This window comes from Pteropus alecto, unplaced genomic scaffold (genome assembly GCF_000325575.1).
Source record: "Pteropus alecto unplaced genomic scaffold, ASM32557v1 scaffold24, whole genome shotgun sequence".
Classification (NCBI taxonomy): Eukaryota; Metazoa; Chordata; class Mammalia; order Chiroptera; family Pteropodidae; genus Pteropus; species Pteropus alecto.
The window spans coordinates 28,023,795-28,050,084 of record NW_006439192.1 but is presented as its reverse complement, the minus strand read 5'-3'; the positions used below and the strand labels follow the sequence as shown (position 1 = coordinate 28,050,084).

Below are 26,290 nucleotides of genomic sequence, written 5' to 3'. Positions count from 1 at the left end.
TCTAATGATTAATTTCTATCCTAGACTGTCAATGGTATAGATCATGCTTAGAATGCCTGTAGGATTCTTTTTTCTTCTCTACTTTTTAATAAGTAAAATGTGAATATTACAAGATGGGGCATTCCTTTCTTACAAATAAAAAAGAGAGTTTATACTAAGTTTTCAATTGCTTTCTCTGGTAATTATCTGTTGAACTTTCTTTTTAAGCTTCTTTAATTTTTAAAATAAATACAGCAAAGTTTTTGAAAATAAAAATTAAGCAAGTCTGAAAAATGCTTCTTTTTTCCCCTTACAAAGAAATCTATACTCATGAGTGCAATTGCAGTTTTAAATGATAGTTGCTAGTTAAAACAAATCATAGAATTTCTATTGAACCTGGCCTTCAATCATGAATTCTTTGATGAAGTGGAAGAATTCCTTAACCCAGTCTTTATATATAAAGCCAAAATAATAAATTTTAACCAAAAAATTAAACGCTGGGTCATGTTCCCACTACTATACATTAGTCCATATGAATAAGAAATATTTTTAAAAAGTTAAAAAGAAATATGTATTAGCTATTGGTCCATAAGTAAAAATTTAACAGGGCTCAACATAGGCAAAATTGTACATAGAAGAAAGATGTCTTCCTCATCTCCACCTTCTCTCCTCTTTGCCTAACACAATCTAGCTCAAGTTGTCTCCCAAATTCTAACTACTTCTATTCTGGGACTCCAAGAAAAAAGTTAGTGTTTTCTAGAACATCTGACTTTAGTTTTCAAGTGTATTTTGTAAGCTTCATTCCTACTTTCTAATATAGCTTTATAATTTAGCATATATCAGAGTCCCCAAAGAAGCTTTATTAAATACACATGCCAGGTTTCTCCTCAACCTCTAAGATTCTTATATGCCCAGAAAATGAGAATATTTACATTTTAGAAAAGCTCAGCAGAATCTAATGCAGTCCTACCATTCTTTAGCTCCCTCCCACCTTATTCCCTCTCTCATATATATACACAGATATCTCCTCCACCAGTCATCACCTTAAGAATGACTAATGTATTTTTCTAATTCTAATACAAACTTCTAAAAAAGGGCTCACTATTCTTTCTCAAATAACAATACTGTAACAACTGTATTTCTTGTCTCCTTAGGTTTCAAAAGGCATCCTCTCTCTAAATTCTATTTTTTAGAATACTAATAACCTAGGCAAAGATGAAGTCAGTCAGTTGTAAAAAGAACAGCTTCTTCTGTGAAACTCAGAAGTACCCTAAATTGTAATATATTTGTCAGAAGACTTTTGGCTCCCATTTTCCCAGCATTTGTGGAAAATTGATAAATTGATGATAGTGTAAAAAGACAGAATATTGGAAACATTTCATTAACTTTAGTTTATGAGAACTAATTTTTAGATTAACCTCACATCAGACCCACAACAAAAACTGGGTGTGAATCAGCAAGGGTACTGCACTATGAAGAATAACAATTGTGATCTTTCCATCATGTCTAATCTTGATAACTATAATTAATGATTCAAAATCAGTACCACATACTTCATAATCCTATTTCCTTTACTACCAAACTTGTCTTCATAATTCTTCCAATAACAGTATTAGTTAATGCTTATTGAGTGTCTACTATATAACAGGTTCTATGCTAAATATTTTACATACATTATTTTCATTTAATCTTCATAATAAGTCTATAATAGAGATACTATTATCCCCATTTTACAGATAAAGAACGTGAAGCACAGAAGTTAATAAATTTGCCCCATGTGATAATAAATGGTAGAGCATGGATTCAAACCCAAGTCTACTTATTTATAGAACACGTGATATTAGATATTACATTACAATGTAGGTCATGTTCATTTGTTCATTTTCTCTTTCAATCTTTTTGCCTATTGTCATGCTTTTAACCATGTTTGCATGTTGCTGTATTATCCTACAATTAGCTCCACCCTCCACAATTCCATCGATTATTTATTCACTTATCCATTCAACAAGTACTCGCACTCTGTGACAGGCGCTAGAGACGCTAAGACTATAAAATTAATTAATGATAGTATCTGCTCACCTAGAGTAGTTGTGATTCTTCAATAAAATAATCTACACAAAGGGTTTGGTACAGTGTATAGCACATATGATCATTCAGTAATTCTAACCTCAAAGAGTTTATTAATAACATTTATTGAATGCCAAGCATAGCACCAAGTACTTTATATTTCATTCTCATAACAAACTCTATGAAGAAAGTATTATGTTTTAAATGTCATTTTACAAGTGAAGAAAGATAGGCTAAGTATACTGCTCAAAGTCACATTAGTAAGTGGTAGATCCAGGACTTGGCCTCAAGCTTTTTGACTCTAGAGCCCTTGTTCTTTAATCCTTATGTTATAATTTCTAATCTAATGAAGGAAATAATTAAAAAGTATTTTTTCACAGTACAGAGTGATAAGTTGCATAGGTTGCCACAGAAATCAAGAGAGGGACACCTAATTCAAATTAGAGAAAACTTATAAGAGGTTATTCCTGAGTTGAGTCCTAAAGAAAGAAGTTATTTGAAGTGAAATAAGCTAGAGAAATTTCACATAGCTCACTTAAAATCCTCATAGGACTATTTTAACAATTAGAGATAAGCAGAAGTGGTCAGAACTACCTCCAGGACATAAACCCTTAAGAAAGAAATAATTAGTTACATAAAGCTAAAACACAGATTGCATAGCAAGGATATAGCGACAGATAAACTCAATGAAGGATTTTAAGCAGGTGAATAACAGGGTCCAGAAAGGACTTTCAAGAGTTCGTAAAACCCCGGTGCCTCCCGTATAATGGACACGCAATAACTAGTTTTAGAATGTTATATGACAAAGCCATGTCATGGGCTAAATTAAATGCAGCAAAGTAAAAAGAAGAAAACTGATGATATAACCTGCCCTCTAACAGACACTAAATATCAACTGTGGCAGCTGGCCTCCAAGATAACCCCAATAATCCCTGCCACTGGGCATTTACACCCTCCCATCTGGAATCAGGGTTAGTTGGTATGGTTAATGGCATACAGCAGAAATGATGGCATGTTACTTCTGAGATTAGTTTATAAAAAACTTGCAGTTTTCATTGTAGGCATTTTCTCTCTCTAGGATCTCCTACACTGGGGGAAAGCAGCTGCCATGTAGGGAACAGTCTGTGGAGAAATTCACATGGCAAATGAATGAAGACCCTGGCCAATGAAGCCAGCTAAGAAGTGAGGGCCTCCAACTTCCATGTGAGTGAACCTGGAAGCAGATGCTCCAATTCCAGTAAAGCGATAAACTGACTGCAGCCTTGGCTGACGACTTAAGAGTCTCTCCTGAGAGATCCAGAGCCAAAACCATACAGCCACACCACTCCCAGATTCCCCGCAGAAATTGTGAGAGATAATGTCAGTTGTTTTAAGCTGCTAAGTTCTGGAGTAACTTCTTACAAAGAAATAGATAATTAATATAGCAATTGATTTTTTTTTAATTGTAAAGGAAAGAGTTAATGGAATATTTGACTTTTTTTTTTTTTTTTAACAGCAGAAAAGGAAAGCTTTATTAGAAGGGAAAGTATACTTCCAGACGTGGAAGTGGGCCTGAGCAAGAGAAGTATGGCTCAAAAGGCCGGAATATTTAACTTTTGAAAAATTTTTAATTTATATCTGTAGCATTATTTCCATTCAGGACTCAAAGAGCAATTTTCTCTTGGATTCAGGCAAGCTGTCACATGTCATTACATATCTACTTAACTGTTAGCATAATCACTCTTTGGACAATACTTCACTCTGTTTTGCCACCTAATCTTGTGAAGGAAAGCAGAGTCTGTCAGCAAGGTTAGTATAAATTCCACTGAATAAGTAATATAGATAGAAAGAGCAGAAGCTATAAGTTTATGCCAAACCTTTCATAATTAACAAACATTTCTAAAGTAAGCATGAACTTCTCCAGAGAGTAATAGACATAAAGGCTATTAAGTTGAGGTGTTCCTAAAAGAGATTCTGAATATCCAAGTAAGTACAAGGTCTCCAGTGCTAGTAGAACTATTAACAATAGGGGAAATGGAAAACAGGAGTTGCTATTGTTTTCTAGGTATTTTAAGAAATATTCTTGGACCTACATTACAGGAAATGTTTTTGTACTATACTAAGCCAAATCATTGTAAGACCATTTTGCCTTGCAAAAGGAAACTAAAACAGAAAATGTGGGGTGGACCTTGACCTTTCTGACAGTTTTTTCCCATTAACTTCACTACTTCTTTAATACTGATAGCCCACAAGATCCTCTTGCTAATATATACTTATTGAGCCACTATTATGGCTTCAATTATATCTGTATTACTCCTAAATCTATCTGACTATAACTACTCTTTCAAGTTCCAGATCCATCATTTCCAACTAGATACCTCAGATATCCACATGTATATGTGGCAAACATCTCAAATATTAACTTATTCAAACATTAATTTATGACCTTCATCACCAATAGTTATGACTCTTTCAGTATCATACTCTTTGGTTAGTTGTGTTATCAACCACCTAATCACCCACAATACAAATCTTAGAATTATCTTCAGTTCCATCTAGGCACCTAATCTTCTGATTCATGCTTTTATTTTTAACATATGTATGTCTTTATGCTTAAAACTGGTTTCTCATAGATAGCACAGAGTTGAATTTTGCTTTTTTTCCCCAGTCTGGCAATCTCTGCTTTTTAACTGGGGTGCTTACGCCACTTACATTTAATGCAATTATTAATATGGTTAGTTTAAATCGTACATCTATTTGTCCCACTATTCTTTGTTCCCTTTTTAACAAAGTGCAAAAGCAAATTTATGGGAAAAGGATAGGCTTTACAGAAATGGTGCTGACCAACTGAATATCCATAAGGCAAAAACAAAAACAAAACCCTTGACCTAAATCTCAAACCTTGGACAAAAATAAATTGAAAATGGATCATGGACTTAAATATAAAAAGTGAAGCTATAAAACTTAAAAAAAAAAAAAAGTATAGTGGAAAGTCTTTAGGATCTAGAGTTCTTAGGCATGACACCAAAAGCATGACCCATAAAAGGAAAAATTGATAAACTGGATTTCATTAAAATTAAAAACTTTTGCTATGAGAAAGACCAAGTGAAGAGGATGAAAAAAGAATCTACTAGGAGAAATTACTTGCAAACCATGTACTCAACAAGATTAGTATCTAGAATATATAAAGAACTCTCAAAACTCAGTGGTAAAAAAACAATCCAATTAGATATTCTTCAGTATGTGTATGGTTAAAGAAACTGTACTATATTCATACTGTGAAATACTAGTCATCAATAAAAAGGTATGAACCATAGATATATGCAATCTTAAATGAATCTCTAGAGTATTAGATTGAGAAAAAAAAAGGGTAATCCTAAAGATAATCCTATTTGATTCCATTTATATAATATTTTAAAATAAGAAAATTTTAGAGATAGAGGGCAGATTAACAGTGACTTTAATAGAGCTTAGAGATAGGCACAGGGGGCTGGAGGATGTGGGAGTAGTTCCTTGCATGACAGAATTGTTCAGTATCTTGACTGTGGTGGTAGATAAATAAACCTACACACTGTCCTCAGGTCAGGCAGTCAGGTGTCTCTTAGCTGGAGGGGGAATGATGGAATTTCTTTACTGGTGCCCCTCTACATCCCTGCTGTGTCTGGGCAGGAAGGGGAGTCTCAGGCCAGGCTGCCTATTGTGGCTGGGTTGCTTCTGCTGGTTCCATTTACTGCTCCAGCCTTCCTGGTTGAGGAGTCTTGAGCTCATGGGATAATAACACCTGAAGCAAATAATTAACGCTATTTCCAGACAATGTTGGCAGAGCAATAGTGAATAATCTGTAAAATAAATAAGTACATAAACAAATCTCCCTTTTTATTATTGAGACTGAATCCCAAATCAGATTTACTGAAGTAAATTCTAAACCTTTAAAGTTTCAATTTATAATATGATCAAATGCAAAGTTATTATTGAGAGATTATTTCTGCTAATTATCAATATTTTCATGGAATGTTTAAATAAAAGTTTAAGACATGCTCTTCCTCAAGAAGAAATTAATGCAAAGACGATGAATGGAACACATCTGAATAAGCCAAATGATCCATTTCTCTAGTTCGGCTGAAAAATTTCCAAAAGATGTCATTGTTTTATCATGTAGATTGTAGAGCATATCTACTAAAAGGAAAAACTGCATTTTCATTAACAGCTGAAATAGTTTTACCAAATAAGAATTATGCTCTTGTCATAAGATTTGATAGTGTTCCTGACTAGTAATTTTAAATGGTTTAGTTTAAATAAATCTGTCCTCTGTATCATACTTATTCAAGGCTCATTTAGTGGTAGAATTCTCTGAGCAAAATGTTTGCCCGGTTCATCTCCAGAGGGTAGAGTACTTTGAGGAAGCCCTTGAAAAAGCCTTCTCTATATTACAAAGGAAGGCAAAAGAACCTCGGCTCTCTCTTTCAGACACTATACATCCTGGATAAGAATTTTATTGAACAAAGATTGTTTATAAATTTACAGAATAAGCAATAGATATAAAATGACTTTAAATGTTTTAAAACATCAAAGTACATTTTTCTATTTTCTAATTAGCCTAAGTGTGCTTTTCTAAACAGAAAAATACATGTGCATTTTTTTTTTAAATGAAGTCTAAAAAGTTAAATTTATTCCTAAAAGGTTACATCTTAGATATGTCATAATAGAAGGTACTGAGGTTTCAGTGGTTTACATGTATATTCATGTCAAAAATTAACTTTATTTTTCATATTTTTAGAATAGATGGTAACTAAAATCACTTTGAGAAATTTATGGCAAGACAGTTTAAATGATATAGTAGAAAGTGTTCTTACTTAATATATAAAAAGAAAAATCAGTGTATCCTTCCAAACCTTAAGATATTATTCTCTGATTTCAACTATGTAAGCATAATAGCAAAGACTTAACTTAAAACTAGAACCTAAGTGTTAACTGATAGGTAAATAAAGAAAATGTGGTACACACAAACGCACACATATTATTCAGCCATAAAAAAGGAGACTGTGGTATTGGCAACAACATGGATGGACCATGCAGGCATTATGCTAAGTGAAATAAGCCAAACAGTGAAAGACAAACACAGTGTGATCCCACTTTTATGTGGAATAAAAACAAACAAAAGAACTTGAGCTCACAGATACAGAGAACAAATTGGTAGTTGCCAGAGGCAAGGAGTAGGGAGTAGGCAAAATGAGTGAATAGAGTCAAAAGGTGCAAACTACCAGTTATAAGTCCTGGGTATGTAATATACTGTATAGTGACTATAGTTAATAATACTGTACTGTGTATTTTAAAGTTGCTAAAAGTATAAATCTTAAAAGTTCTCATTATAAGAAAAAAAATATTGTAACTATGTATGGTAGTGGATGTTAACTGGACTTACTGTGGTTATCATATAGCAATATTTTCAATTATTGAATTATTACGATATATACCTAAAACTAATATCAATTGTATCTGAATAAAAACATATATTTAAAAAACCTGGAAAACTACGAACAGCTTATTTATTAGTTACATTATCTTTTTTCCTTCCAATATTTTTCTATTTCTCTTCTTGTTCTTTAAGAATCTTAATAATATCTTTCTTATATTATAAATAAAAAAGTTTATTCCTAGGAAAAAATTTAAAAACCGAAATCTCATAGAATGATGTCCTATGTGCTTAGAAAGTTAGTGGAGTTGTTCAGAGAAAAGTGAAGTCATAGTTCCAGGTACCAGCAGAGCTGGGAAATGGTCATATGTCAGAACATGAAAGTAAGGCCAAAAGCTGACTCTGAAGGACACAGTGGCAAGATCCACAATTAGATTACTATGTTACCATGGAGAAAAGACAGGTGGGATATAAGTACCTTAAAGATCCTAGGTGGTTATTCGAGCACATGTAGGATAGATAATTAACAGAAGTCAAGGAAGTCAGTTGATATAGATGGACAGATGTCACTGCTATCAGGGAAACGGAACTCAGGAGAAGAACATTCAGTCCTCTGAGGTGATAGGGTGCTAGTCAAAGTGTCAAGGAGTAAAAGACAAACCTAATAACTGCACAGGGAGCTAGAAGTCATGGTAGAATCTGACCTGAAATGGAACTACTAACTTGGGGCTCCCTGTAAATGAAAGGTACTCTACTAGAGGTATTTAGATTGAAGAACAGTCAAATAGCCAAAGAGAAAAGAAAACAACATTCTCAGTTTATGAGGTATCACTGCAAAACAAAAATCAAAAGTAGACTGGGAGAATTTTATCAAGCAGAAACATTATTTAGAAATTTCTAATTGCCATGAAAATCTTGGGGACATGAACCTGGTGAGTGAGTTATGGAAAATAAGCCTGGAAATACAGATTGGGGAGGGCCTTTTTAAGATTGTAAATTAAAGGTTAATTCTCTGAGTTATCCACATGATTCATTCCTTAGCTTCTTTCAAGTCTCTATTCAAAACGACCCCTTACTAGCAGGCACTTCCTAGAACTCCCTATGTAAGACATCCCCCTTTTCCTCCTAAACGTGTTTTCTTTCAGAGAATTTGTTCTCTTTCAGAGAACATATGACCAACTGTATAATTGTTTATTGCCTATTTCCCCTAATAAAATATAAGCTCAGGGATTTTGTTTTATTCATTGTATTTTATTCCCAGCACCTAAATAACACTTGGCACACAGTATGCAATCAGTAAATATTTGCTATTGAATAAACAAACAAATATCATCATACCCAGAGAAGAAAACATAAGGAGGAAAAAATTTTAAATGTGCCTATCCTATTTTCCTACCTATATAAGAAGGATGATAATCCAATAACTTTTTTTTTTTTTTTGGTCAGGTTGGATTAGTTCACTTTTGTTTAAAACAAAAGGCTGGGCTTTAAAGGAGGCCTTTTGTAGTCACTCCTTCCGGTCTTGTTTCTAGCCTTTCTCATGCAGCACTGGTAACATCTGGAATTGATAGGAAACTCTCGAGTTGTTCAAGAATGTGAAATCAGCTGATTAAAATGATCATACTAGCAAACCAATGAAATAAGTGCTTATAAAATTTTTGTTCTGGGAATGGATTACTAGTGGCTTAGAATCTTACTGATTAATTCTTCTATATACTTTTAGTATCAGTATCTATTAAAAAGCCAGTCTCTTTCTTTGAAATTTAACTGGGTTAAGAGCAAAACATCTGTATAACTGCTTAAAGTCAAATGTATTTCTGCTTTTAAGTGTATTTGCAATAATGTTAAAAGAACTAGATCTTAAAAATCTGCCATCTGTAAAAAAAAAAAAAAGAAAAAAGAAATCTAATCAAACATATACTCCTTTTTAAAGGTCAAAACTTTAAAAATAAAAATATTATTTGGGTATCTAAAATGGACTGAAAACCACTTTTCAGTTGAAGAAAAATATACTTATTCAGATACTTTTCTCATGTTTTTGAATGGGTTGTTAATTTTCATTAGTTTTTTTCTAATACATTTCTATAACGAAATTTGTCACATAACTACTATATAAAGTTAATATGACAGACTGGCATTTTCTTCCTGCTTTGATTATGGTGTTATTTGCAACAAAATTATTTAGTCAAATGTATCTTTTTTTGAAAACTGCAGATTTCATATAATACTTAGAAAACCTTTAGTACTCTACTGCTATTTTAAAATAAGCTCATTTCCCCCCCCAGAAATTTTATGGCGTCTTTTTTTTTTTTTTAATGGACTCATTTTTATACATTTAAATTCTTGATATAGCTGGAATTTATTTTGATATAAAAAGTAATTTAAAGTCCACTTCTTTTTTTTTCAAATTGCCACCCTGATAATCCATTAGCATTTATTTCTTTCTCCACTGACTTGAAGTGTTAACATTATCATATATTATGTTCCCTCTAGGTTTGCAGTCTATTTTTGGGCTCAACTTCACTCTAGTTAAGAACTGCAAATTAAATAAGATATCGTTTTTGATCTGTTAATTTAGGAAAGATTTAAAAGTCTGATAATAACTGGTTTAGGTGAGGGTGTGGAGAAACAGGTACTACTGATAGGAATACAAATGGGATGGAAAAACAGATTTCCTTAGATATAAACTACTAGACTATATAACATACAAACACATATATTTTCAAGTGTTCTTTTACAACCTTTATTTGGAGTCTTCTGTTTTCACCTAGATCCTCAACTTTCCTATTACATTTATTCTTCAGGTATTCCATACTATTTGTTGTTCTAAATTGAATCCATTTTCCATTACATTTTCCAATTGATTATTGCTAATATAGAAGTTACCTTATTTGCTGAAATTGTCACCAGTTAATCAAAAAAGCTAAACAGGAAATAATTTAAGAATGATACACATATATTAAAAAACATTTTACTTGAGTTTTTGAAAATATAAAATGTATATTCATTAAAAACTTTATGCAGGGTCAAGGTTCTTTTTTGAGTAGAGTTCCAAGTTGTTGTTTTTTTCTATAAACCACACCAATAATGTGGTTTATAGAACTATGTGTAGAGTGAAAACATAAAGACACAAAGCAATCTGAGAACTAGAGAATCAATCCTTCTAGTTTCTTATGGCATTCTCTGTGAATCTTTAACAGAAGTACGTACACATCTAATTCAATGACATATCTTCAGCAACTGGCCTCTAAATTATTCCAAAGCAATAAACTTGGTTTTCCTAAAAACCACCTTTTTTGCCCTTGTATTTTATAACATGTGTAAACAGCAAACACAAATTTGGGAGCAAATATGCTTAACTTTTAATATGCATAAAATTTCATTACTAGGAACAAAAGAACTCATGTATATCTAACAGTAGCTTCCTAGTGACAAGCATTTAGCTCTCTAGGAGCATCCTGAGAGAGCACTCTCTCCCTATCTCTACCCCTCAGTAATGGGTAAAAGAAAGTCAAAAAGTGATTACTGAAATAAACTAAATAGTACCTGGATTTCTGAGGATAAACACTGCTGGAAAATGTTAAATTTACTATTCACAGAAAACCCTGTTCTAGTTATTTGGAAGAAGCAGAAGTTTCCTTCCCCTATATGAAACCTGGCACAGTACCTTTTTCCAATTCTAACCATTTTTATTTAATCAACGAAGATGAAACTAGAAACAAAGCAAGGTTGCAGTATGATTTTAATCTAAAGAAAAAATGGAAACTTCTAAGAGATTAAATTTATATCATAATTTTAGAATTTAATGTTTCAAAAAATGTCTATTTAGCTTACATGTATAAAAACAAAATTCTTGTTTGCTTAACAGTCACCTAAGCCATAAAGGAAAAAAAAGGTTGGAAATACCTGTTATAGTGAGAAAACTTGACTAGATGTCAAGAAACTAGAATTCTAGTTCTAGCTCTCCGTGCATTCATTGAATTGTATTCTTTAACTTGAAAAACATGTACAAGGAATTGGGCAGGGTACATAAGAGTGAGGACCTGGTTTCTAGTCCTGGCTTCATCATTCTCCATCATTTAATCACTTTGTAATCTTAGGCAAGCCACAACTTCTCTGAATTTCAGTTTCTTGATCTGTAAAATGGAGACAATAATATATGCTCTTTCTGTCATTCAAAATTAGCGTGAAGATTAAATTAGATAGAAATATAAGGCTACTTCTACAAATTCTAAAATTCTACTTCTACGAATATACAACAGAGAAGTTAAATTATTTGGTCAAGGTCACATTAATTTTTAGTAGCACAGCTGGGATTAGAACCTAGGTCACTTAACACCTAGTCAAATTGTTTCACTACTCCTTGCTGCTTTTAAAGTAGGTGAAAGATTTTTGAAAACCACTACCCACCTACCATCCTCAACTGGATTTTATGACAAAATTAAGCCTTTATAAACCGAAGAATACATTATGCCTGATGAATTAACTTCTCTTCTAGAAATTTAGAGTGAAACTAGTAATGTAGCATCCTTGAGAGACTAGAGGAAATAGTCACTCAAATCATTTTCCAAGTTTTTGGTTGAGAAAGACAACTATATTCAACAGTACTATATTAAGACATTATTACCAGGCATGGCTCTGGCCTTCAAGACTTGAAATTGGAAACCTTTCTTCAACTTTAAAGACTAGCCTTCTTTAAACATCATCTCCATTGAAGGCCCTTTAACTGACTTGGTTGACACTCATTGCCCCTCTGTACAAACATCTATTGTCATACTCTGTATTGCATTTTTTTGTTTGTTTGTTTGTTTAATCTTAATTGAATTACAAAAATATGTCTTAAAAGGAAGACAAAGTACTGAGGAAGTACAGAAAAGGAACTGATGATAGTGAGAGATCTCCATAAAAAATGTGATAGAATTTTAAGAGGCAGAGATGAAGGTAGCAGGAGCAGGCAGAGAAAGGTAAAAAGGAAAAAGAGAGAACTCAAGAGATGGCAGTGACAAATACATTTACTCATTTTAAGTCTTATTCCACAACATTCCTTTACCCTCTTTACCCCCTTTGCTTGAACCTGCTTCGACCATCATTCCCATTCACTTTTACTTTGCTATAAATCACTCATTATCCTTAAATCTTTCTTCTACTCTCCCCAACCCTACAAGCTAGTTCAACCTTTTGAACTTGGGTAGATGACTCATGCTCCAGTAAACAGTAACAAAAAGTGTTAAGTGTTTGCAGTAATGATAGAAAGGTAAATCACTTTCGAATGATATCAATACAGCCACCCCTTGATTTATGTATTTTTTTATGTGAGTTTTTGTATATGTGATAAATATTCCCATTTATGTGACTTTTTATAGGTGGTTTCCATTTACATAGTGTCATTTTATGCAGTTCCTTCTTTTTCATTTCCATTATTGGTGATTACTCTTTCTAAAATACAATACCTTAACTCAGCAACATACAAAGAATTAATACTAACAAACAATTATTAATGGTCTACTCGTTCATTAGATGGCAAATAAAAAAGCATGGGTGACTACTGATGTTTTTCGGAATTGGTTTTACAAATGTTTTGCTCTAGCAGCTAGAAATTATATGAAGGGAAAATATCTTCCTTTTAAAATACTTTTACTTTTAGATAATGAACCTGGTGATCCACAGTTTAGAACATCCAGATATAAAAGTTGCATATTTGCTACCAAATACAACTTCCTTGATCTAACCTTTAGATTAGGGCATTATTACCACCTTTAAGATTAATATTAAATGGAATTTTAATGATATTTTTAATAAACCTTAAGATAATAAATCACTTATCGTTTCAGAAGCCTGGAATAAATATACAATTTTGAGTTGTATCAAGAATGTTGCTTTAGCTTTGAGTGATATAAAGCTGTCATCTTTATATACTTACTGAAAAGGAATATGGCCAGAAGTGATTATACCACGAAATATGGTTCCACCAATTGAAGAGGAATTAATTGGCATTATTAATTTATTAAATAAATTTCAAGAAGGCTCTGACAATTTGAATGTAGATGATATTATGGAATTACTGGTTTATGTGAATTAACTGATAAGTAATTCACTTAATATCTGATATCCATTCTGCTGATAAATATGGCGTGACCCTGAACCAGTTTCATTCACTGAAGAGAATATTTACAAAGCTCTTCATTAACCACAAAACCGAAAACTGCAATTCTAGATATTGATCCAAACATCCAACGAGCCTTAAAATTTTGAACAGATTTTCGAAAATGTTGCTGTGAATATTGAAGAATTTATGAAAATTTAGCAAAAGATGGGGTTGGAAAAAGATCATCCAAAAACATAAACATAAAGAATGAAACCGAAGCAGTACTTCCAAATATTTTGGGCGATGGAGATAGAGACTTTGTGCCAATTACATCGAGAGGGTTGATTGCTTTAGATTGCAGTACAGACACTAATAGAGAATAAAATTTTTTTTTCCTGAATTTTCATTAGGATTTTTTGTGAAAATATGTGAAATAAATATTTTTGTGACTTATATTGGACAATTTCTTAGTATTTTTTTCTGTTATAGTGAACTATTTTTTGCGGTTTTCTTCCCTGTGAAAAAAACCCTGTGGAACGGATATTCCGTGTAAATTGAGGAACAGGTATATATTTCTTATAGCAAAACTAAATTTGCCTAGAATTTAATTTTCCTGTTAAGGTAAAATAAATGTATTCTATGAACATAAATTACAAATGTTCATTTATCAAACTACAAAAGTTCAATTCTAGATCTAAATAGAAAATTATCATAACAGGTTTCAGAAGAATCCAAAATATGAAAACTTTGGCTTTTATCATAAGTGTAAATTTGTTATGGAAAAGAAGCTTGAAGAGTCCCATCTCATCATGGCAAACATTTGCTGCATTCAAGGTAAATAAGTTTCAAATATTTTTCTTACATTTTAAAATTTCACTACTCCATGCTTACATTATGGATTTGAACAAATTTATTTCAGTTTAAGTTTCATATACCCTCTCATCCAATTTTTTCACATATCTCATATTCTCAATGTTATTTTAGGTACAACTCTAAATATAGCCATCAAAACTTTTTATCACAGAATATTTCAAAGTTTTGATCAATTCTTCTTTGATAAATTTTACAGTAAAAGAACATGGGGGTCGGGCCTGGTTAGTACTTGGATAGGAGACCACCTAGGAAGACCCGGTGCTGTAGGCGTTAAAAAAAAAAAAAAAAAAGAACATGGCACCTAAATATTAAGAAAATTCTTTTTTATATGTTTACTCTTTACAGTACAACAAAATATTAACAGAATTTTTCTTATGAGACTCTTGGCTTATGCAAAGAATATTTCTTGTACAACCTGGTTTAAAATTAAAAATCTTTAAAGATAAAGAATGAAAAGTGACTCCTTAATTTGTTATACCTAAGAGTGAAAAAAACCCAACCCAGAGCTTAAGCATTCAGAGTCGTCAAAGAATCAGAATCAGATACAGAAGCAGGAAGGAAACTGAGCAGTCCAACTCCCTCATTTTACAGCCAAGGAGCCAGAATCTTAGAAAGGTCACGTGACTATATATGTAAGGCATCTCTGATATGCCTGTGCTCTTTACACAGCACTTTTATACTTCCCTATTTTAAGTAAAAAAAGATTTATATTTTATTGCCTACATACACAATTCTTTTACTTTATTCATAAAGAATCTAAACTAGCAACTAATAGACTAGATTCTTTATAGGTTATCCATAGAGAAAAACTTTCTAAATATTCCAGCGATTTCCTGATATTTCTAAGGAAAAGCCTGTGGGATTTTCTAATCCTTCATTTCTTCAGATCTGTGGTTTCTTTCTTGTTTTTAGTCATATCTTATTTGACAATCTCATCAAAGCCACAGACCCAGTCCTCATGGGAATGTATACAACAGGGATCTTCAGAGAGTTCAAAGTCCACAGGTAGAGATCCTTTGCCCTAGACTATCAAACTTGCTCCAACATTAGACCAAATTACCACATACAATTAGACTATATCAATCTTCCAACAAACAATATGATTTCCCAGAACCACAATTTGACATTGGGTGCTTCTCTTGAATTGAAAGCCAATAAGAAATGGCCTATGTTCTGCCAGTAGACAACAATTTGCGGTTCATGTGCAAAGATTCACAATGTACTTCCGAGATGAAGGAAAGAAAGGTGTTTCCTTTGACACTCTGGAATGTTTTCTTTCATAAAATTAAAACTACATAATCTATTATGTTTTCCTTTTTTGTCTTGCGTCAAATGAGGCAGCTTCCTTTAGCCTAGATTTTTGTAAAATCATTACACAAACTGCCCTTCCCACCCTTCTCTCTCCCTACTAGCACTGGCTTTTATTCTTTTACTAATGTGTTATGAATCTGTGTTTTAAGTTTTTTTTTGCTTTTTGGAAACTTTTTTTGTGTGTTCAAAATGAGTAATTTTTAGAATAGTGACTATGACTAATGTTTAGAATAGTTTCATTTTTCTCACATTTAAAATTGTTGACTATTCTAGAGACTTTTTTACTTTTAAAATTTAGGTATTATCTACATATAATAAAATGCTAAAATATTAAACGTTTAGTTCCATAAGTTTTGACCATTTTAAAATTATAATCTGCTTTAAATTCTTTTTGAAAGCAAGAAGGGTACGTATAAATAAATAAATAGTGGATTCATTCATGAGTTGATCTGTGACAGTTTGGCAGGAGAAAACTGGAAGAGGGTAGGACTAAAAATAAGAAGACATTACACACAACTATACAGATAAGAGTGAAAAGCGTTAGCCCAAAAAGGTGGCAGTAAGATTAAAGTAGGGTCAAAATAAAACTCATATACTATGAAGGCTAGAAGTAGCTAGTATGAAAAAAAGAAGAAAAAGGAAGAATGGCTGAAGAGCCCAGTTTACACATTTGTTTATAGCAGTTGTTCAATAAAGGTTTGTTTATTCATTCATTCAACAAACATTATTATGACCTTTTGAATCAAGCATGGAAAAGTCAGATTTCTTGCTTCCTCAAGGCCACAGTTGTAGCAGAAATTTAGTCAAGAACTCAGAAGTTACTCAAAATCCTAAAATTTCTAATGCTTAACTAACAGCATACTATTCTCTCTTGAACTGATAAATGATAAAGATTAGTTATATAACTAAATGATTTAAACCATTATTGTAGTGATTAATAAAACATCTACTTTACAGGCTGACTGTTTACTTGGTTTCTTTGATGTAATTAAACTTTAAAAATGAATTGCATAATGCGATTCACTAAATTTCAAATTGGCTTTACATGTTATTTTACCCCTTAAAAAATTCCATACAAGAAACAAGTTGATTCACAGGCTTAACTTTCAGAAGTGTACAAATCTTGCATCAAAATAAGCTGGTCTGAGTCTACCAAATACAAAAGCACCTATTAAATGTACTCGATTCCTTGGATTTACTTAACTCTCTTTGTAAGTAGCTACTCTATATTTTTCAAATCTTAACCTAAAAAATGTTCAAGGTATCTAATTTTACTTTGATTCCTTAATTAGAAATCAAAATAAATATTTTGAAAAATCAAGCATTCAATGATCTTCCCTGTTGAAACAGACAGCCTCTCTGCTATTACTCTTCCTCAGTAGAAACAATTTTTAACAAAATTCAAGTTTATTGATATGATTCATTCATCAGTAAACATGTGGGTATCTACTAAGGGTCAAGCTTTGTGTAAGAGTTAGAAATACAAATATATACTAATATACCAATAATAACAAAAAGCTTAATTCAACAAATAGTGATCTATCCATTTTTAAGCACCAATAACTCAAACATGAAAAAACTACAAGTGAACAGTTAAGTGAAAAAAAGTCAAGTGAATAACATTAATATGTGAAAGAATATTTTAACGTAGAATTAACACATTTTAATTTGTTTGAGAAAATGCCATATTCAAAATGAAAGTAGAGGTAAACAAGGTCAAGAGACATAACTGCTAATATTTCATTATTTAATGATGAGTAAAGAGACTGTCAATTTGAAAGCAGATTACTAAGAAACTATAACAAAAATTTCTCTAATAAGAATACAAATTTATTAACTACTCCTTTTCTTATTACTCTTTATTCAGCTTTCTCTTATCTTCTAATATGAGTATACTACCTGTTTTTCTACACCAATGCGATAAGAAGAAATTCAACCCTTTAAAGTTTATTGATTATAAGTAATACTCATATTTTTTGTTTCACTTGATAAATTTCCTAGTCAAAACAATAAAAATAGGGGTGATTCATAAACAAAAGTTGCTGAGCATGAAAGGGTAGTTCAAATTAAAAAGGTACGAAATCAGCATAAAATGTTACTGCAGCACATTATATTTAAAGTAGCTAAGTAATTATAAAAATACCTTGCTCTTAAATTCCCTAAATTCTTTAATTGATACCAAAAGAGTTTCAGCTCAAATTGAACCAAACTAGAAAATAACAACAGTTAAAACACAACTGGATCTAGCCTTTTCTGAAAAATGGTAATTTAAAATGAGAAAACCATGTGCTTCCAGAGGTTTTGATGTCTTCAGTCCTTTAGGAAATAACATCTACATTCAGCTACTCCCATCCCACATACTCTCTCTTCTTACAATTTCTTTTGGCTTTAAAAAATGAGTATACTTTAAATATAAATATATATAGAAACCACTCATAGGAGTTTTTAAATAAAGAATTTGAACCATATTCCAATATATAGTTAATGTCATATTAAGAGTGGTGAGGGGAGGTTGGAGGGAATGAAAACAAAATTCTTTTGAAAAGATGTAATTTAATTCTGTAAGTAAGATTAATACCAAACATAAACAATTCTGGTATTTATTTATTTTTGAAAGTGGTAATTTAAAAATTGAAAGTGCTCTAAAATATTCTCAACTTACAGAAAAGAACGAAAAATGTTAGAAAATTGTTTATCAAAAACTAAAGAGATCCAGGATTGAAGCCACTCACAATCATACCAATCAAATTAAATCTTGAGGCACAATTATGGAAAACATAAGCCAGGAGTGGCAAAACTATCATTGATCTCTCAAATTCGTTTTATACCTGAAGATTAAATTTCTCTCTTTCAGTCATTAAACATTTTTAAAATGCTATATTAGGATATCACTAGCAATTTCAATTCAAAAATACTTATATACATTTATTTCTAAAAATAAAGTCATATCCCAAATACAAAAGCAATCAAGAAACAGGCTTAACAGTGACTTTTTTTTCTCCTTCAATTATTACTACCAAAAGAATGAAAGAATAAAAAGAAAGAAAACTCTCTGAGAAGTGGCCGTCATCCCAGAAGGCTTTTCCGCATAAAAAAAGAGTTACTGGCCAGAAGTCTCGGTTAAACAGAGGCCATTTGCAAGCCTCCTAGGTATATTCTCAGCAGACACATTATCAGATTAAAGAACTGCAAACAAACTGGGCTGAAACCTTTCTTTGTCCAAGCCCAGCCTCTTCTTCCTGTGATGTCATATTACAAATCTAGCAAGGCTTTATTTTTCACTTCAGAGAAAGTCCATAGCACAATACAGCTTGAAACGGAGGAAAAGGCCTCTTTCTCGGCAAGAGCTAACACGCTAAGGAATTTATTTCGGAACATTTAAAGGATTCTTCTGCTTTTCACCATCTGGAATCTACTGCCTGAACTCCAAAAAGGAAAACTTCATTTAAAAGGAGCAAGAACTAAATGAGACCAAATTGGGAATGCTTAAATCTCCGAAACTCTACATTGAAAAGCAAAATAAAATTGCTAACTTTAGCTTAAACATTTTGGAGCATAAAGAAGCTTTAATTTTGGAATATCATCTTGACTACCGCAATACAAGTTAACTAGACAAGTAGATTTATTCCGTCTCAGAACACGGCGTTTCTTTAAAATTTATAATCCAATGGATTGGCTTCACTGACTATGTTTTTAAAGGTTGCTCGTTGGTTCACTAAGCCTTGGATTCACGAATTTTCTGAAGACTAGAAAATGAGACTATTTTCCTGTTGAGGAACCAAGTGGAAACTTTACAACAACAAATTTGATGTTTCTTTTGAAGATTCTGGAGATAAAGGAAATATTTATAAAACTACCCAAAGATCCAAAGAACTTGCAAATACATTGGAGGTTTTAAAGCGGTCACAGTCTGAATACCAAAGGAGGCTGCTGCTGGACGTGCCTTTATAATGGTAAGCAGTAACAACTCCCACTGCCCCTATGATGACTCCTTTAAGTACACTTTGTATGGGTGCATGTTTAGTATGGTGTTTGTACTTGGATTAATAGCCAACTGTGTTGCCATATACATTTTCATCTGCACTCTCAAAGTGCGAAATGAAACTACAACGTACATGATAAATTTGGCAATGTCAGACTTGCTTTTCGTGTTCACGTTACCCTTCAGGATTTTTTACTTTGTAACACGGAATTGGCCATTTGGAGATTTACTTTGTAAAATTTCAGTGATGCTGTTTTATACCAACATGTACGGAAGCATTCTATTCTTAACCTCCATCAGTGTAGATCGGTTTCTGGCAATTGTCTACCCATTTAAGTCGAAGACTCTAAGAACTAAACGAAATGCAAAAATCGTTTGCATTGCTGTGTGGTTAACTGTGATGGGAGGAAGTGCACCAGCAGTCTTTTTCAAGTCTACTCACTCTCAGGATAATAACAGCTCAAAAGCCTGCTTTGAAAATTTTCCAGAAGACACATGGAAAACATATCTCTCAAGGATTGTAATTTTTATCGAAATAGTGGGATTTTTTATTCCTCTAATTTTAAATGTAACTTGTTCTAGTATGGTGCTAAGAACCTTAAATAAACCTGTTACATTAAGTAGAAGCAAAATAAACAAAACTAAAGTTTTAAAAATGATTTTTGTACATCTGGTCATATTCTGTTTCTGTTTTGTGCCTTACAATATCAACCTTATTTTATATTCTCTTATGAGAACACAGACATTTGTTAATTGCTCAGCAGTGGCAGCAGTAAGGACCATGTACCCAATCACTCTCTGCATTGCTGTTTCAAACTGCTGCTTTGACCCAATAGTTTACTACTTCACGTCAGACACAATTCAGAATTCAATAAAAATGAAAAACTGGTCTGCTAGGAGAAATGATTCCAGATTCTCTGAAGTTCAAGGCACAGAGAACTTTATTCAACATAACCTACAAACCTTAAAAACTAAGATATTTGACAATGAATCTACAATATAAGCTGTCTGAAATAAGAACCACTGGGACTTCACTGGGACAGAACCTCCAAGTTCCTTCAACTGTGAAAAGTTTTCCTGGACAACTATTTTTCCACCTCTGAAAGAAAATAAGCATGTGGACATTTTAAAGTTTTTAGTATTAAAAAAAGTTGTATTCAATGTGTTAAACATTCAAATGTATTCTATTCTTGCATACATTCCATTTTATTTTTCTCAGCTGTTTTGATTTGTACTACCTTCATGTTCATTAAAAAAAAATCCCTAAAGGAGTTTTTCAAAGTCACTTTAGACTATTATTCAAGTCATGTGGTGACCATCTGTACTGTCTTTGAAGTTCTTAGTAATTTTATACTAAATGATTTACAAATATTAAGTTTCACTTAATATTTTTATTCAAAATATATCTAATTTCTATTTCAACTTGAATTAAAACTAGCAATCATGTTTCTTAAACTATAATAACAAATGAAAATGGAGAGTAATTTGAAACAATAAGTGTTTTGGGAGTATTTTTTAAATACTTAAAAATGTGGTCTTCTGTAGAATAACAACATAGGAACCTCAATTGAGGATCGTGAACAGTTAAACTTACAAATATTGAGTTGTTTCTTTGTGTGCAGTTCATAAAAAGCAGATGCTATCTAACTATATAGTAGAGCATGCTTTAAAATTACAATTTTGATCCACTCTAGCCATAATGGCACTCAATTTCACAATTATATATACCACAAAAATTGAGAAGGAGGAAACTAACAATATGTTATTTCACTAAGTGTTTAAAAAAGTAAAATATCACTAAAGGTACATTTTAAAGGTATATTTATGTCACAATAAATAACTTGTATTTTAAGCATTTTAGGTATTTAAGTTAGAGAAACACCATGGATAGTGAGATAGTAAATATAAAAATATAATACTTGGTACTTAGAAAATGATCAATATATATATTACTTTCTTTTCATATTTTGACCATTTAAAGCCAAATAATGAATAGCTGAAATAGTATTTCAAGAAGGCAAAATGTTACTGTATGTCAAAATAATTTATGGATATTTATAAATATAAAAGGTATTGCTTTGAGCTATAATTTAGATATGATGGACCAACTACACTGACACTTTTTACTTTTCCAACATCTTTTTTTTTCGAATTCAAGCAGTTCTACAGAGTTAACTAAAAAAATTTTATTTGAGAAAAAAGACATATAATTAAATTCAGCTTCAACTTATCTTATTTTTACATCTTAATCTTTCAAGTCCTGAATACAACTTTGGACAAATACTCTTAAGATTTAAATTTTACTTTTGCTGTTCTTTGGGTTTGGGCTGCAAAGATTTCAGAGGAATCATAGTCATTTGCTAGAGAAGTAAACCATTTTCAATAAAATAAGTGGGGGATTTCTTTAGAGAGTCAAGGTTTCCTTTATATAAACCTAAAGCAAAATAAATTCTTAAAACAAACAAAAACTAGTGAAGAAATTAGGCATGGTCTTATATCACAAGAGGATTATAAATGCTGTAAATATGTTTTCCTGAATTGACCCTGTAGTAATTTTATTTGATATCACCCTTTGGAAAACAAATACATTTAGCATTCTAAACATAAACTTTTGAGTTTAAAAGCAAATGTCAACTTACTGATGTGGAAGATAAGGTTTGGGGTGTTAACAGATCTCAGAATTTTCCTCTGTTTAAACATCTCTGAGCAAGATCTCAAAGTATGGATATTACTTTAAAATACAACCAAAATAGGCATCAGATAGTTATTACTGCACTCACTGGCAAAATTTTTGTTGCCTTCTTGTCAATACAAAGATGAATCAACAGTTTTGTAAGATTCTTCACAAAGAAATACAGAACAGATAAAATTATTAGTTTTCTCATTTAGAACTTCAAATCCTGAGTAAATCTTACCTACACGAACAGAAGGAGTACTAAAGTTATTTACCTTTGTTAGTGTAGCACTTTTTATAGGGTAAATTATTTATTCCTAGGGTGTTCTCTTTCCCCTTTACCCAGAAAACCTGTATTAACATAACTCTGAGAATTTTGCTTTCTGTTATCTGAAAGTAACAGTACCAAGCCCTCTCTCCCAAAAAACTGTGCCCAGTTTTCAATATCTTTATAAAAGAGTAGATGGTGTAACTAATCTTCCTTTCTACATTACACATGAACTCCCTTCAAAGAAACAAAATAAGATGAGAAAATTTTTGAGGTGTGGAAAACAGCTTTCTAGCATCCTAATGATTGGTTCTAAACTTAGAAATGATCTTTTCTGAGACAATAGCAACCAAGTAACTAGTTTACCAAAAGAATATATGAAATGCATTGTACATAATATATCCACAAAAAATTTAAAGATACTGAACATACTATTTTATCAAGGGAGTTTCGACTTTATATTGTACATTCAAAATACTAAAAGTAAATTTGAGATATAAATCTTAATTATAGACATTATATTTAAAGAAATAAGACACCGAGTTGAGAAACAAAGTGGAAAAATTGAACATTTGCAAACTTCATCTCCCCAACATTTATGAATGGTATGCAGCTAGCCAGAGACTGACGTAGTAGCTTTTTGGTCCTGCAGTTCTGGATCCCTGATAAACCAGGTACCTGGTCTTCTGTCAATGTATTAAGTTACTATTGCCCACTCCCTAACACCCAAACTACTTTAGTGCGTACACACCAATCCAACCCGATGACATAAATGAAGGAAAATGTGACATGTGACCTTGTGCTCTTAGTTGTGAATGAATTTTTAATAGAAAATTATATAAACAGTGCTTACTAGTAGATGAATCTTAAGATAACTCTAAAGTAAACTGTTTTTAAAAGGTTCTTTTCAGCTAACCTGGAAACCAAATTACCCATTTATAACAAGACTTCTAAGAAATAAATTCCAAATTAAAAAGGACTAATGGACAAACTTGACATAGAACATATTTAAATCAACCCAAGTATTTGATGATCACAACATTATTTAATTAGCAAAATTTTCTAGAGATCAACATAAACATAATCCTAAAACCACCAATTCTCAAATTTCTATTATATCTTTCTTCATCTTTTCTACCTGATGTCTGCTACCCATTTCTGACTGTCAATTTTATAAAAATACAAAGAATATCATTTAAATAGGGTAATAGACCAAGATAATAAAAGAAATTAACTCCAGGTGAACTTCTTTACCAAGCCTTTGCCTTTCCTCCTTCTCTCAAAAACATTCACTCCAATAACTCCTTAAAAGGGTACAAAATTACCTCTTTAATCACTTTATGCAATGGCAAAAACAAAATCCAAGAGATAGGACCCCAGAAATAGAGATTCATGAATTTAATAATCAATTTCTAAACTCAAAACTTGCTTTACTCATATAAACTCAATCAAATAATTTTTTAAAATAAACTTAGAGTAAATATTGAGAATGAGGAACAAATATATACTGTATACTTACAGCCAAGTTATATAGGGTGAATGTGCTGAGTTCCATTACCTTCCTATCAAAATGGCTTCCGTAAATTCACAATTTTAAACTGAAATAGCCTAGAATTCTTCTGTAACAACTATTTCACGTTAGGCTGAGGAAACTGAAGAACTAAGAGGCTAAGTAACTAGCATAGGGTCATATAACAAGTTATAGTAGAGCCAAGATTAAGTACTTGGTTTTTCTCACATGTCTATTTCTTTGAGGTAACAAGGGAAGTAGCATATGCAAGGGCCCTATCGGAGAGAACCTGGTATACTGAAAGGATTAAAACAAAACCAAAGTGGCCGAAGATGGAGGGCTGGGATCTTAAATGCACCTATAGGCCAGGATAAAGCCATGTTTAGATCTGAGGAGTTGTGGAAAGTCTCAAAGGATTTCAAGTAAAAGGGAAGATATGATTGGATATAAATTTCAAAAAGATTCCTCTGAAGGCAAAGATGCATTTGTCTTCAGCAAAAATAGAAAAAGAATAAAATTTATACTTATTCAATTGAAATTTAAATAGTTGTTCTTATCCTTTATTTTGATTATGTCCTTTCTCTCTTATTAAAATGGCTTTTCCTTTTTCAAATGATGGTGATGGCAGATGTGAAGAATATTTTAATTAGTTGGAACAATTAAGTTAGTAGCCCTTGTGGAAAAATTTGTATGTTCATACACTGCTAGTAGGAATACAAAATGATACAATATTATGGCTGGAATTTGGCAATATCACACACACACAAACACACACACACACACACCACAAATTTATCCTTTAACCCAACATTTTCACTTCTAGGTACTTACCCTGAAGACACACCTTCAATATGCACATAAAAATACATATGTACAAGGTGCAGCATTATTTGAAATTGTAAAATAGTGGAAACTACCTAGATGCCCACGCATAGAAGACTGAATAAATTGTAGTACACATACCTACTGTAGTACTATCAGCTATAATAAAGAATGAGATCTCTATGAACTGATATCTAGAATGTATTGTTAAATGAAAAAGCAAATAAAAGAACAACAGTATGCTACCTTTTGTGTTAGAAAAAGGCAAAATAAGAAAACATACATATACCTGCTTATTTTAAAACACACACACACACACACACACACGCATGAACAATAAACTTAAAAACAAGGAATGGGGTGGGAAATGGTGTAGAAGGGATATCGAAGGTAATAACGACTGAGTGTAAGACTTTGGGAAGCATGATAATTTGTACATCAGGAATCAGAAAACCTTTTCTTTAAGAGTCAGACGGTAAACATTTTAGGCCTCCAGATTATATCATCCTATGGCAACTTTTCAACTTTGCACTGCAGTGCAAAAGGAGCCATAGACGATACATAAACGAATGAATGTGGCTATGTTCCAATAAAACTTTACTTATAAAAAACAGGTAGTTGGCCTGTGGGCTGTATGTGCCACTTCTTGTCCTACATAGTCAAACAAACAAACAAACAAAACCCCAAACTAAAGCCAACAAGAATGGAAAATAAAAAAATAAAAATAAGCAAACCTTACAAGTACATCTTTGTTAGTGGCATATAATAGGTCTTAATAATTATCTGTTGGATAAAGTTCAATTAAAAGATGGACATGAGTTCTAGTACAGGGCTTTTCTACAAAGTAGTATAATTTAGTAGTATAATTCATTTAACTTTTGTATGTTGACCTATTCATCTTTAACTAAGGGTTTTGTACTAGATAATATGTAAGGTCCATGCCATGCCTCATATACTATGTTCCTCGTTCTTGACAGTTATAATTTTCATCTATTCCTTCCTTTCAGCAACCATTTTCACCACTGTTACCATGTTGTATTGGGACTATACTACAATTACTCCCTCACTCAGCCTGCTCCTGCTTTCCTCCCTTCAACCCATTCTAGATAGTTCAATTAGACTCACCTATTAAATCACCACTTTATACTGATTAATTTCCAGTTTTGAAAGCTGTCAGATTGTCCATTGAATGAAAAGTCCAAATTCAAAGTTCAAAGTTCACCAAAATCTGGCATTTACCTACTCAATATTTTGTTTTCTCTTCTATCTCCCAAACAAGATAACCTCTAACTCCAGGTTGGTCTACTATTTACCTTGTGTTCACCAC

The 26,290-nt window shown here is 32.1% G+C and overlaps 2 protein-coding genes across 2 annotated transcripts in view; one reads left to right on the top strand and one right to left on the bottom strand.

Moving 5' to 3' along the window:
• RB1 (RB transcriptional corepressor 1) overlaps window positions 1-26,290 on the bottom strand; it is a 127,726-nt gene that overhangs the window by 25,936 nt on the left and 75,500 nt on the right. The window lies entirely within an intron of this gene.
• Window positions 18,797-20,974, top strand: LPAR6 (lysophosphatidic acid receptor 6). The gene has a single exon (XM_006916442.3). The coding sequence runs from the start codon at window positions 19,658-19,660 to the stop codon at window positions 20,690-20,692; it is 1,035 nt and encodes a 344-aa protein (XP_006916504.1). The 5' UTR covers window positions 18,797-19,657; the 3' UTR covers window positions 20,693-20,974.

Coding starts and splice junctions, on each gene's coding strand:
- LPAR6 (XM_006916442.3), top strand. CDS start 19,658: ATGGTAAGCAGTAACAACTCCCACTGCCCCTATGATGACTCCTTTAAG.